Source organism: Patagioenas fasciata, chromosome 7 (genome assembly GCF_037038585.1).
Source record: "Patagioenas fasciata isolate bPatFas1 chromosome 7, bPatFas1.hap1, whole genome shotgun sequence".
Taxonomy (NCBI): domain Eukaryota; kingdom Metazoa; phylum Chordata; class Aves; order Columbiformes; family Columbidae; genus Patagioenas; species Patagioenas fasciata.
The window spans coordinates 33,234,965-33,249,810 of record NC_092526.1 but is presented as its reverse complement, the minus strand read 5'-3'; the positions used below and the strand labels follow the sequence as shown (position 1 = coordinate 33,249,810).

The following is a 14,846-nucleotide window of genomic DNA, read 5'->3' as shown; positions in this document are numbered from 1 at the left end:
CAAGAAATAGTACTGATTAATTGCCATGAATCACTGGGGATGTGTGGCAATTGCAAGAAAAGATTTTTTTGCAAGCAATTATCTTGTGTATAACCTCTATGTTTCTAGATAACTCCTGTAAGCTGTAGGAACTGCTATAGAACTGGTAAATGTGTTTTCTCAAATGAGCTGGCCTTGAAAATACTAGGCTTTATATTGTATGTATATACTCATTGTGGTTGTTTTTTTTTTTTTTTTCAAAATAACCCTGTCATTTTTTCTGTTTCTGGAAGAACCAGTTTTGTTTTATAGTTGTTTTTTTTCCCTTGTTCCTTCCGCAGCCAGTAATGTTTTTCCATGTGTGTAATGGGAAACAGACTTGTAGCTGCCACCCTCCCCCCAAAGTGAAATAAAGCCTAATTCTCTGGGACTTCATTAATTATAAAAATAAATCTGTATTATTTTCATTAGCTGTTAGGGTCTAATACCCTGAATTTAATTAAAGCTAATTGAGTTCTCCCTTTTTTCTTATTTAAAAGAGATAATAAACAACATTATCAGGCATTAAAAGTAAGTGTATTGGGCTGTTTCAAACGATTCTGAGGGATTGTCCCCATTTACTACAAGTTATAAACTTACTGAAATCAAAATGGTTTTCAGGAAAGGTTCTAGTGGGGATGAACTTAATGCTGAGTTAAACTAATAAATTAAAATGTATGCAGTCTTACCATAGCAAACAGCAATCTTATTTTCCTCCATAGCCGTTAAAGGTAAAACTTCTAATTAGTTAAAATACAAACTGTGACCTATTGCACTCCTGATATTCTAAACTGGTGGTGAATTTCCAAAGCCACAGCCCTCCCACACAGGACTTCTTTACAGTAAAATAATGAGTTATTCACAGGACTAGTGCTTATCTGGCAATTAAAAATGCAGCACAGTACTACTGAAATAGTTAGTACAGAGTCTCAAATCTACTACAGAGAGAAAAAAAATAGTAGTTTCTCGGTACGGTATTTAAGGTCTTGGTTGTGCCTCAGCTTCTCCTGCTTGTGCTTCTGCTGCTTCTGAGCTGACAGGGCCGTTCACAGGGGGGAATCGCTGCCCCCATGGGTTCCAGGGACAGCGAACTGTGGTGCAACAGGGTCACGGGACGGTGGCAACAGCTGCACCATTCCAGAGGAGTGGATGGCAGGGAGCTGGGAGAAGGTCTTGATTTTTGTGCTTCAAGTTAGAAGCCATTAGAGAGTTGTCCCACTTCTGAGGACATTGCGTCTCTGCAGAGCATCTCCTTAGGCTGAAGAGAGAGGGAAGGAGGGAAGTCATTTACATGTGACTTTTGGGTGGAAAATATCTGTGGTTAATGGAAATAGTCAAGGGTAAAATGGGGGGAAAAAATACCCCTGTAAAATAGAGCTGAAAGGACTCTTGCAGTTCTTGCACATCTGCCTGCATTAGCGTTGTGACACGATTGACTTGAAAAAACAAACAAACCAACCTTGTCTAAACCAAGGGAGGATGGTTTTCTGGTTTTATGCCATCTGTGTCTGCAGGAGCTAGATTTCCACTGGGAGGGAAGAGTTTGTAAAGCCATGTACATAAGCCCGTGCTGCCTGCTGGATGTGCCAACAGATGGCCTCAGTGTCTTGCTTGCTTCTGTGGTTTTCGGAGCCTTAAGCTGCAGCAGAGGAAGAGCAAACCCATGGCATTATTGCGCTGTCACTATACATAAGCTTGGTTACGAGATTAAAATGTCTCTCTCTTAGTTTCTTCCAAAAGCATAATTTTACATTCTGTGGTAGTTGCTGCCTCTTCAGAAGCTGGTTGTAATCCTTCATTGATAATGAGATTTTAAAATACACACTTTCCTGTGAATTGTTAATGTTAGCATTTTCCTACCTGGTGTTTGTCCTGTTCTCTGCTTCTGAACAAGTAGTATCTCCAATTACATTTCCACTCTGCCGTTGTTACAGATTAAGACAAGCTGTGAGGGCCCCTCCTGGTGTGATCTGGTATGGTTACCGCTCCGTATGTGGGATTGGTGATTTTATGCTGGCGTTACTAGAGCAAATAAACTCAAGGGGCTAAATGTATCAAGTCTATTTCACTACTAGTCAAAGCACAACTTTATGAAGCATGTTTGAATTAGCCATGTCAAAGTGATAGGTGGATATAAGTGTAGTCTCTTCTGCTTTCTTACTTCTGGAGGAAAGACACGTGGAATACAGATATTTGTGAGTGGGACTTGCCCCTACCAGGTGCTCAGCCTTTCTTGTTTAGAGCTGAGCGAAATGTGTTAGCTTTTAAACGTGTCATTCCATCAACTCTGATAGAACTGGTCAGTATGTTAACTGCATTTCTTTTGCCCTTGGATCACTATCACATTATGATGGCCCTTCTTCCAGGGGGACCCTAACACGTTTGCTAAAGATCTGCTTGAAATTTCATCTTCTTTTTCAAACTAAATATTAACAATATAGTAACTGACTGAAAAGCCTCCGAGGGGGCAAAGGGCACGTTCTCCTGGCTATGAATGATTGTATTGACACATCTCCTGTAATCCCGATTGCCAGCACCCATCCCACCACTGCGCAGAGCGACTGGCATGACAGCTTCCCCTCCCTTTCTGTCACTCATTGCGCAGTGCTGCTTGCAGGGAGGAGGTTCCATTTGCAGCTGCGGTGATGACAATATTTTTCTTCTGTAAACAGCAAAACACCAGTTTTCTAATTTTGACTTAAACCTGGATTTCATTCAGTGGATGTCGTCAGTACTTGTGTCCATACCAGCAACATTTCCTTTAATAAACTGCAGTAATGCCTTAAAAATCAATGTTCAGATAACTGTGCTGAAAATCTGTGATGCTACCGAATGCTCACAGAAATTATTAGCTATGCTTACTGCTTTAAAGGAGAACTTTTGAAATGTCAAACCCTTGCTGTACATGTTTGCAAACTTAACTTTAAATGATAAGCTCGAGTCTCGCTCATTATATATAATTGTATCTTCTCTCTGTAGAAAAAGATCAAATGCTGAGCACTGTCTCAGCTTGCTTCAGATTTGATGCATGTCTGTTACCTTGCAACCCTGAGGTATTTTAACAGCAGCATATACTTTAATTGCTTTGAAAGGTAACATTTTGCTGGGACATCTAGGTAATGAATATAATGCCTGAAATTTATCTCTATGCTAATTTACCTGACTATTGTAAATCCAGTGATTCTCAGTGTTTTTGTGGTGAATTTGGAATTTACAATTGTTGCTTACTGGATTTTGTTTCTGTTGAGCAATCTGTCTTAATATTTTCTCTAACTAATGAGTAAGGATTAAAGCTATTTTGTTTTTCCAAAGTGTTCCTGGATAAGAAAAAAAAAAAAAGATATTATTTTTGTTCTATTTAAAGCTTAACTTAATATTGTCTCACTTTTTCCAAGCTGGACTAACAGGAGTTCCTTGTCACTACTTAAGGGCACAGAACTTTCTGTATATCGTGGTTTAAACTTCTCTTAACGCCGCTCTAGGTCCTAGTATTTATATATTGCAAGTTTGGCCAAGGGCAAGAGCCAGGTACCAGTTTGTGTATTAGTCTTTTTGTTTGGGACCACAATACCCTAGCATAAGGAAACTGTTAATGGTTGGTTTAAGATGCTTGGCTGGGGGCAGATTCTAAAACAAACAAAAATCCCCAAAACCTAAAATAAAAAGAATTGGGGCATTGGTGGCAAGCCATGCAGGAACTTGAGGCCTACTAAGCTAGTTTAGCCTTTGAAAAACTTGAATTATTTAGGTAGTTTTGTCATTAGATGACACTTGGCAATCTCCTTCCCTGTTATCTGAGAAATGGTGCATAACTGCTCCTCATCAGCAATAGTGCAGGTAAATAATTGCTTCGGCTGAGAGGTGTGAGACAGCCTGGCCCCTTTGGTTGTGTCCCCTCAGCTCTGGAGGGCTCCTGGCATTGCAGCAAGGATTTTGGAACAGAATTCATGGCTCCTCCTCCGGTAGGGCAGCCCTTTGCTCTGTGGTAGCAAATGAGAAGCAGGAACTGTCTGACATTGCACAGAGTGAGTCTGAAGTCCCGACACACCTGGTGGTGCTCTGAAAGAAAAAGGGATGGGAGTCCTTTTGCTCTCAGTCTCCTTGGGTTGCTCTTCCCACCTGCTTTTAGGATGACCTGCACTGCAGAGATTTCCTTGCCTCAGCGCCTGCAGGAGGCTTCTCCTTGCCTATTTATAGCTGCATCTGTATATGTTCCAATCTTCTTACCGGCTTTCTCCCGTACTTGACTTTTGAGAGTATAAAAACCTCTGGTTCACAAATTCCTTCCTTTGCCTTGTCTCAGCCTCTTTCCTCTTCCTATAATCTCTGCATTGGTTTCCACCCTTTTGCACCCACATTTCCTTGCTTAGAGTAAAAAAATGAATATTTTGTTCTTCCAAAAAAGAAAATGAAAACTATTTTGTTAGAATAACTCTCAGATAAAGTGTCAGTGAGATTCAACATGAGTAGTATTTACACTGTTAAATAAAACTCTTTCCCTTTTCCTTTTGACTTTTGGGAAAACAATTTATAGAAACTTGTCAGACTTGTTTATTGGTTTCACCTATGCATGTTTCTAGCTGTTTTTTTAGATTAGTTTTTTGAAAAAAGTCAAGTCTGAAGAACAAGGAAATTCTGCATAAATATTCCAGATGTTAATCCTTGCAGTTAACTCTGGTGGATGGGTTACAATCAGCACAACCTTGCCCATTTATTCTGAGTTGAGTCTGTTGTGTGCATCATTTTTACAAAACTATATATTTTTGTAAAATGTATAGGTCCTTTTAAATGAACAGTAATGATAAACAGTGGTCTCCAAACCAGCTGAGGTTTTATTATTCTGACATTATCTAAATGGAAGACTTGTATCAGTACATTTTTATTGCAGCTAAATATATAATTCTACATCTGTTAAATTTGTATTGTCTTTGTCTATCTTCTTCGTTACATTTTAATAACTATGTTTTTTTCCTATGTAGGGTGACTTAGCAGCTGTTGAACAGCTGCTGAAAAATGGGGCAGATCCCAATGTCAAAGATAATGCTGGCTGGACACCACTGGTGAGTGCTGAAGACTTTCCTTCTGTCATCTGTCTTCTGATCAGTTTTCATTTCATCCCTTCTTTCCTCTCCTATATTTTAGTTCCCTTTACATTAAAGGAATTTATTAGCAACTACTGACCTGCTCAAATCTGACTCTCTCTTGCTGGGAGAGCATGCCAAGAAATCTATCAGCCTGCCAGTCTGTGTATGCAGAGAACGTAACTATGATAACCAGAAAAGGATCAGTTGCAGACAGTGTGTGTATTTCATGGATTCTAAATATCCTCAGTGTTTTTTTACTATTTTGGAAATGTATCAAGTAGCTGAATGAAAAGATTACTCACTTGAATTACAGAAAATAAATAAAAGCTTATTTTCAACCATGACTTCTTCCTTTCTTGAAGAATACTCTTGACAGAATGTATAATCTGAGAGGCTTTGTTCCCTGGATTCTGATTTGCACACAACTGGCCTTTGTTCAGTTCTTCTTTGTCCTTTTGTTAGTGCCAGGTTCTAAGGTGAATTCTCATTAGAAGTGTCTTGCAGTAGCTTTGCGTTGTCCTCCCCAAGCACCTACCGAGAATGTGTTTGAAAGTGACCGCATTAACTGCTGTGACAGAGGCCCTTCCTCTGTGTTCTGTTTCACCTGAATTTGGTCTTTTTGCTGCTTATGGATTTACCTGACTAGCATGAGGCGTGTAATCATGGGCACAAAGAAGTGGTGGAGCTGTTGCTGCAACACAAGGCGTTGGTGAACACCACGGGGTACCAGAACGACTCGCCGCTTCATGATGCTGCCAGGAATGGGCACGTGAGCATTGTTGAGCTGCTGCTTTTGCATGGTGCCTCCCCTGATGCAGTGTAAGTACATGCGGGATGTTATTTAATACTTAATTGTAGCTACAGCTGCAACTTTCCAGGGTGTATGTTAAGTAAATATGAAGCAAAGCTGGTAATAAATGAGGGTGTGAGGGTGTGGGTGTTAAACATATGCTCCGCTATACTTATATCCTCTTTTCGAGGTAGCTGTTTCCTTTCAATTTTGCTTTGTCCTTTTCTGAGGGTGTCTGAGTCATAGATAGCTGGAGTATTGGAGACTATACTGGGAAAGTAACAAAATACACTTACTCTATTCTTACACTTTTCTGTTGGCATCTTGTTATAGCTACTGTCAGATCTAAGGTGCTGAGCTAGATAAGTTTTGAACTGCTACAGCTGTTTTTTGTCTCTCTTACTACTCTGCTTACTAGCAGAAGATGTTTCAATTCAGTCTCTTCTACCTTCACAGATGGCATAGACAGGGGCTAAGTTTTGGGGGGTGTGTTTTTTAAATTTTTTTCATTCTGAATCAAAGCACTAATCTTAGTATGCTTTTAAAATTAAGAATAAAACTTAGAAATACTTCCAGTTGAATCTTCTGTACAGTTATACCTCCTGAAAATTTTGGCATTTATGTATGGGAGGTGCTGAAGAGTCTATTAGTCTATGAATAACCCTGCAAACTATTAATACTTCAGACACTAAATGTGGGGTTAGGTGGTGCAGTATTGCTGTTGTGCCAGGGCCTGTATGTATACAATATGAGTCCAATGCATGTTGTCAGTAGGTGTGTGTATATGGTAACACGAAAAGATGAAGTCTTGCATGACATGAATTTCCTTGCCAGTCACATAAAGAAGCAGAAATAAGTTCGGTTTAATCACTTCAGCTCTCCATATTCACCCTTGGAGCTTACGGAATTAAGGTACTCTGTGGAGAAGCATAGGGTTTTGAAAACCAGTCCTAATCTTGAACATACTGGAGCTTGTTTTGCTTGTTTGGTGTGAGTTTGTTTGTTTGTTTATTAAACAAAACAAAACCACACACAAAAATAAACCAAAACAACCTCCTAAAACTTTAGCATGAAAAATAAAACAAGGATTAATTGTTTATCGTCGCTTTGTTCTTGAACAACAAAGACCAGTGCATTACACCTTGAAAAGCCAACAGCTTCAGAAACTAATTCTCAAGCCACTTGAATATTGGGAACTGGTTGTGTGACACTTGTCACTTGTCTGTCTGGTGTTTGGAAATGTAGCACAGATGTGAGGTTTGATGCGAGGTTTTGACAAGACTAAAGCACTGGAAGATTTGGAGAACAGAGACTCCAAATGTCAACAGTGGACTCTTCACATCCCTTATTAGCCTTGGTCTCTGCGACGTGTGTTCATGCAAAGTAAGATGATGCTGAAACTCTTCCTGCTCATTCTATATAAGCCAATGTGACTTCCTGTTGAAACAGCAGCTTTTTGATAGTGGATTAAAAGACATATGTAAACCTTAAGCTCTCGCTTAGCTTTTCACTGAAAACAGGTAATGTTCAGTTGTATATTAAAATGGCATGACAGGATATGTTGCAGCTCTGTAACTGGCCACCTCTTGCAGTACCTCTGAGTATCAAAAATGGCTTTGAATGCACTTCCGAGTGTGCACTGTTCTTGACTTAATGTCCAGGTTACTTGGAATCTCTAGTGTGTGGTGTTTATAAGTATAGATATATATAAATTTATTTCTTTTAACTTAAAATCTTTTTGGGAACAAATTCAGCTGCCTTTGATCTTGGTTTTGTTTCTCTGGCAAAAAGAACCTCCAGAGCTTTGGCAAAAATCTAATCCTGCATGTATCCCTGGAAAAATTAAGACTTCCAAGTCTTCTGTATGGTCTCTATCTCTGGCTGAAATGTTACTGTGCACATTACTATTGCATCGATGATGGAAACGTGTTTTTTTATTCTTTCTGTTTTTACAGAGGATATTAGAGCCATAGAGGAAGTGATGTACAAGCAAAGTGTTCAGGCTTGAGTAGTGAGACTTTACTGACCACTCTCAAACATTACTAAGAAACAACAAAAACAAGAACTGTATGTCTGAGATTTCTAAGAATCTGTCTGTGCCTCCGTCCTTCCCTCCCTGTGCCTGCTGGCTTCCAGCAATGAATTCTGCCATGATCTTTCCTGGGATCACAACTTTGCAAATCTTGCAAAGTTTTTTTATGCCACTGTTTCTGGTAGTTGTAATCCCAATTAAACAGTGGTTGGATTTGTCTAGGTAAGTGGATTTGAACCTTTTTTTTAGCTGAGAAGATTCAAATATTTTTTTTTTCTAGCAAATGCAGGCACCCTTATAACAAAGTCACATCTGACAAGCTTGCTTTTCTTCAGTGACTTTTTTTCCTAGATCCCTGAGACCTGCAGACCACAGTTTTAAAAACAGGAGGCAGGAACAGCGTAAGCACTTAAGATCATAGAACAGAATCATATAGGTTGAAAAAGACTGCTAAGATCATTGAGTCCAACTGTAAACCTAACACTGCCAAGTCTGCCACTAAACCATGTCCATAAGTACCACATGTACATTTTTTTAAACACCTCCAGGGATGGTGACTCCACCACTTCCCTGGGCAGCCTGTTCCAATGCTTGACAACACTTTTGGTGAAGAAATTTTTCCTGATATGCAATCTAAACCTCCCTGGTGCAACTTGAGGCCATTTTCTCTCATCCTATCACATGTTACTTGGGAGAAGAGACCAACACCCTCCATGCTACAACCTCCTTTCAGGCAATTGCAGACAGTGATAAGGTCTTCCCTCAGCCGCCTTTTTTCCAGACTAAGCAGCCCCAGTTCCCTCAGCCGCTCCTCATCAGACTTGTGCTCCAGACCCCTCACCAGCCTTGTTGCTTCTTCTAGTCTCTTCAGCATGACTAGTTGGAATTGGCCTCTTTGTACTTAATGCAGGATCTCGCCTTTATTACTCTAGAATCTTTAAAGTAGAAATTGAACAGTGATGAGTAGCACTTGCATCTCTTCTCAAAGGTATATTTTCTTTAGGAATACACCTGGGGAGCGGTGTAACTTTAGAAGTATGCAGTGTGTGAGCTAAGATTCTACCAAACCAATGCTGCCAAACTGATAAATTTGTCTGATTTCAGTTTGCATTTTTTTTTGTGTGTATGAAACTCTCTGCTTCTTTTGTGGGCTCTTCAGGGTCTCAGTGAACCAACTTTCAGCCCAGAGAGGACACTCTTTATCTTGGCATATTAAAGTGATTCTTTGATATCTCATGGGGGCAGGGAGGAAAGTTTGTTTAGTTCTCTGTGGTTTCTTGAAGTCTTTTCCTTTCGCTAAACTGGGTAAATTGTGAACATGACAAATGTATTCAAATGTTACTTGAGACACTCTGAAATATATAGTGTGAAACCCCACAAAAGTGACTGATGTCTTGCTGCCGTTTTGACTGTAGAATTAACTCAGTTTTGTGTCTTAATGTCCCTTGTGTGTTGGAGAGTTAATCTACTGGAATAAAAACAGAGCTTGTGTTGAATAGCCTGCTTACAGCAGTAGTTTTGAAATTTAGTATGATACTCAATTGTGCAAGATGAAATATCTTTTTTATAGATGTGCAGTATTTACTGACTGCAGGCTCAAAGGCAGGTAAGATCCTCTGGTCTGTAGAGGGATGCTGGAGATGTCTGGGAGCAATTACATCTGCTTTCCAGGGCACCTCAGTTCATGAGGCACACAATGGTAGTGTGACCCCAACCATCAGAGAGCTGAGACTTGGCAATTTCAGATGGAGCTTGTGAGGTTCACAGACTGATCAAGTGCGTTTCATTCAAAGTGTCTTTCAGTCTATTTTTTTCTCCTTACATGTTAATACATAGTGTTTTAACAAGTAACTGCATGTAATATGAAGCAGGTGAGAACAACCTCTTTTTGCCAGAAAGCAATCCTGGGATTTCAGAATTCCTTGGCAATTTTTTTTTTTCAATCTGTAAGATTTAGTAGTTGTGGCAGTTCATTTGCTATTTGAAGTCCTCACTGACTGGGAAGGATATGAACTACAAATGAAAACTATTATATGGACCAGTGGACCTATTAATTGTCCCTCTGGTCTAGTTAATTTTTTTAAGTTAATCTCCTACACATAGCTAATTTATATTTTTATGGCTTTTTTCGTGTGCTTACTCTCTTGAATTCTGTCTTCTTTCCCTGCTTCGCAGCAAGCCAAGTGATTTGAAAAATTAGATCTGTGCATTTGCAATTTCACAGTACTTCCTAAATGCTTTCACTCCAATGGGCTATCTTGCCAGTTCTTCATGCACAATAAGTTCAGCATTAGTAAAAATTGTTGTGCTGCCCTGTTTTTTTAGGTATTAGCTGGTTTTGAGTAGTTGTGACTGATTCTGAACCAACCTGTGGGAATGTGTAGGGATAGACTGTGGTCTTCAATTATGGATGTCACAGGGGTAGAAACCTGCAGTTAATTCCAGGAGGCACTGGACCCATGACACTGATGTAATTTTTTCTGCTTTTTCTGAGTCAAGATAGTGCAGGACTTTGCTGTCAAAGTGCAAGACAGAATGCTTAACTTCCTGCTGACAGCAGGTTAATTAAAACCATGGCCCTGTTTGGATAGCCAACATGGTCTTTCTGGCCACACAGATTAAATTTTATTCCTTCTGTCACGTTCAAAAAAGATTTCTGCTTACCATACTCTCAAAACACAGGTGTTGACTGGAAAGCATCAAACGGGCTGTATTTCCACATGGGAATTAGTGGTTACAATACTGCACTTGGACCTGGTTGTGGGACTTCCACTCACAATGCTGAATTTTTCTGTGGGTCTGGGGTAAAACTTGGTTTATGCTCAGCTTTGGATATTTCTGGTATCAAAGAGGAGCAGCTTAAAACTCCTGCTTATGAAGTATTATATAGTTATTGTTTGCTTATATCAGAAGCTGTGTGATCCTGAAGAATTGACAGGGGTGTCTGTAACCCCTGTCTTCATACCTAAAACTTCAGCAGTGTTGCACCATCAACTGAATCCAATTTCTAAAGCTTTTCATAAGAAGTTCTTTGATCTGTCAGTCCTGAAGATATCATCTGTCATCTCATGTAAAGTCATCCTCGGCAGATTACGCCAAGTTGCTGTTCATTGGGCTCATCTTTGTTCTCAGCACAGCCATCCTGCTCTTTGATTGGAATTTGTTCCAGCTGTAAGAGCCCTCCACTGACTATAGTACCTTGATGACTGACTAATAGGAGACTGCTTGCATCAAAGGGTACAGCTGACTCTTGAATGTTTAAATCAACTTGCAAAAAAGCTCACTTGTGCTCTTGTAGAAAGAAGCATGTCCTAGGGACCTTGTATTCTAGCTTAAGCAACAGAGACACTCGTTTCTCTCTTGCAGAAGCAGTTGTGTGTGTCTTCCCTCTGAATGTGGAATTTGTCCTGATACGCAGTCATGTTTACTGGACCCATTTTCAACAAACTCAGACCTCTAGTAGGGTCACCAAAACACGGTTATTGATATTTCTAAAGATGCAGTGTTTGTGTGTCCGCATGGACCTAATGTATGTGTCCCACTTAATTTTGTTTTGCAAACTGGATCAAAATTTATTTTTTGCTCTGAACAAGGTAGCGTATTTATCTTGGTCTTCAGTTTAGCTGAATAAAGTCAAAATTGAGCACATGTTTTTGCCAAAAGTTTGTTTCCGTCTCCTGTGCTTTTCCTCAGCTGTGCTGCTACAGGTGTTCTTGTGGCTGCATAGATCTGGTCCTTGATCCTGGTCATAGGGTTAGAAATAATGTACAGTCCTAATATATTAAAAACAGTTCCTCTTGTAACTGTACTGATATTGTTGTACCAGCCTAACAGAGGCCTGGGAAGGTCTCTTTCTGATCACTTTTTTTTACTTTTTGGATGGGTAGTCGGTAACTAACTGAAAAAGAACAAATCTAGTTTTTCATCTTTTTTCTTTGAAAAGGATAGGTAAATTAAAACAATACCATATTGGAAACCTGTTGTCTGGATGTGTTCCTTGTCTTCAGTTTTTATTTTATAAACCATCTATTCTCCTGTTTCAGCTACTTTTACTCCCTTTCCTTAAGCTCCGGTTTACTTTAACTGTGTCACCGTAACATCTTGTGAATAGCCATTAATTCTGCAATGCTGCATAATGATGGGATACCATTTTGTAATACACTGGCAAGAAGCAACTAAAATGATCTCAAAAATGGAAGAAAAAAAAAAAATGGAGATTTTAAAGAAGCGAATACAGAGGGGGTAGCTGGAGCTCTTATTTGTACAGTTTAATTGACAAAAATGTTTTGTATTTAACTGTGGTGGCCTCTTTATGGTAAGTATTCATGAGGGTTTTTTCCAGCAGTCAAGGATCTCACTGTGGCTTGGAGGGGAGACACCCCCAAACCTCTGCTACTGCCATGCAGTGATTTCCTCCCCCTGCTTATTTCACAGCAAAAGGTCAGCCATCCAGTCTAAAGGTGATTTTGGTCTATGTGCTAATATATGTATTTTTTTTTTCACCTCCCTGGATGCATTGTTCAAAGGAACTGTCCTGCAGCAGTCTGAGTCAAATATGGCCCTTATTTAAAGAAAGGGCAAGAGCTACCCTGATGATGCATGACAAAGCAGGAACAGCATGACAGTATTTAATGGGCTGCAACTCCCAGGACTGGGCTGAGATTTAACCAATTATCTTTTAGTCTGCAGAATTTGTATTATGCTAGCTCTTCGCTCATTACTAACACAGAAGAACTTGAGGTTGGTAATATTGTGAAGTTAGCAATTGTAAAATACCATCCCAGAATCTTCCGCGTGGGATTTTTGTGGATGGTTGTTCTCCCGAGAGGCTGTGTTAGCGAGCAGTGCTCTGCCGGGAGCACAGAAAGGTGCCAAGGTCAGATGCAGCTTTCAGCTTTGTGCTGGCCTAAGCCCCCCCCCCAAGTTAAGTCAGAGTGAAGACTTAATGATTTGAGCTTTTCTTTGGGCTGGATGGGGTTATGGCCTTAGGTGGAATTCCCTATCAAGCTTCCTAGATTCCTACTCTGCGCAGGAACGTGTGGCTAACTAAGAGACAGCGCTTTGAAGATGCAGTAGTTTTTTTGACCTCTTTAAATGTTTCATCGTTTGATGACTAAGCTCGCCGGATTTCAGATACTGAGTCAGGGCTTTGTTCTCGGTGACAAGCTTCCCCTTCATAACAAGCTCTTCTTATGGCATTTGAGAGCCTGAGCTTCGTGAGGTGAGGAGAAGAGGTTGAGCTGGCATAACCATTATTTTCGCAAAGGCTGAAACAAGGAGAATGTTTCCCAAGAGTACTGGCAGATGATTGTTTGCTAATGGCAATTATACCTGTTCTATGGTTTCAAGCTTTCTTGCACTCACTACTGTCCTGCCGCTGCAAAGTTGTGTGGAGAAGAGATAGGAGCCATGGCTGGGCTTGAAGTTGTTTATAGGAAATTGTATCTGTGTAATGGTAAAAGAATGGGGGAGGAAATGGTTCTTGGAGCATATCTAGTAACTGTGACGTGCCACCTAGGACGGCTAGTGTTCAACAAAATTGGCAAACCAACTAAAATTTGAATGAGTTGGCTATAATGTTTTCTGTGAAACAGCACACTGAGGGGAAAATGAGATGCATACTTGAATTTGGGAAGTGTGAGGGAGTCGCAGTTCCCAAGTAGGAAGCAGAAAGCTTTTCCTGAAAAAGCATAACCACATCAAGCTGCAATGTTTGTAGAATCATCTGACATGTCTTTTATGGTAAATGGGTAAGCCGAAAATACATTTTCTTCATTATATGACTACAATGTAAGATTAAAGCTGAAGTTTCTGAGTCTTGTGAATGATATCGAAGCGCATCTTGTAACAGTTCAACAAGGACTGTGGTTTATTTAACTGAACATGCTGCTCTGAACATCCCTTACTCCTCAGCTGAATGCAGCAGATTGTAGTTCAGTATCCATCTGTCTTGGATGCAGTTCTTACTTGAAGCTTTGTGGTTTTTAGCTGAAATTACATATTAATAAGAAAGTGGGAGGGAAAGCTACTCAGCTAATGTGCCCAGTTAGTTAAGAATCAAGTCACATTTTGTTTACTTAAACCCATCTGTGCATGTTTTGCCAGTAATATATTTGGTCTGCGGCCTGTGGACTATGCAGAAAGTGAAAAGATGAAGTCTGTGCTAACGTTACCAGTGAAGAATGAATCATTTTCACTTAACCAACCCTCTGAGGTAAGAGTGTGTGGTTTTTGTTTTTCCTTTTTAAAAAAAACAATCAGGTTCATCCTTTAAATATTGAAGGCTTTGACCTAAGTACACTACATCAGCTGCTTTTATGGGTAGAATTAAAATAGGCTGGGAACTAACTTGGACAATGTTTTTAGAATGTATGTGTATCACTTATAAGCTATGATATTCTGTGTTATAGCTTTATCTGGGAAAACAAAGGACAGTTGTTGTAATATGACTTTATTATAGGGGAATGAATGCTGTTTTATTTTTGAAGTATCATTGATTGAACTTTGCTATTGTTGTTGTTTTTCTGCAAATTTCAATTTGTTCTACTTGCCAAACTGGCTGAAAGCAGCAGCAGTCTTTGCTCCAGGTGCTTTTTGTGTGCCTCTAAAATGCTGTTCCAGTACCATCCTTTGTCCAACAATGAAGATATCAGCTCAGCAGCTGAAAACAGCTTTTGGAAGATTGTTTTGGAGTTTTTGTTTTTTCCCTTCATTTTGCCAAGGACTTCTCATGATTTGTGACCAAAATCAGATTATTCAGACTTAACAAGTTACTGCATAGTGAAATGCTTTGTGCTTCCTAATGAATGATGATTAAACTGACCTGGCTGATAGGAGCATTCCTGGTCTGCTCCAGGGTATGCAGCCTGTTAGGATCCCTCCTCATTGGGGTAATAAGACACCCGTTGGCCAAAAGTAAACT

The 14,846-nt window shown here is 39.8% G+C and overlaps 1 protein-coding gene across 2 annotated transcripts in view; it reads left to right on the top strand.

The window, feature by feature from the left end:
* Positions 1-14,846, top strand: part of BARD1 (BRCA1 associated RING domain 1) — a 42,425-nt gene that overhangs the window by 13,539 nt on the left and 14,040 nt on the right. For both annotated transcript variants that reach the window (XM_065841309.2, XM_071811282.1), the window contains 3 exons: positions 4,998-5,078; positions 5,749-5,921; positions 14,030-14,138. In XM_065841309.2, the coding sequence (XP_065697381.2) occupies positions 4,998-5,078; positions 5,749-5,921; positions 14,030-14,138 (363 nt within the window). The remainder of the gene's footprint in view (positions 1-4,997; positions 5,079-5,748; positions 5,922-14,029; positions 14,139-14,846) is intronic.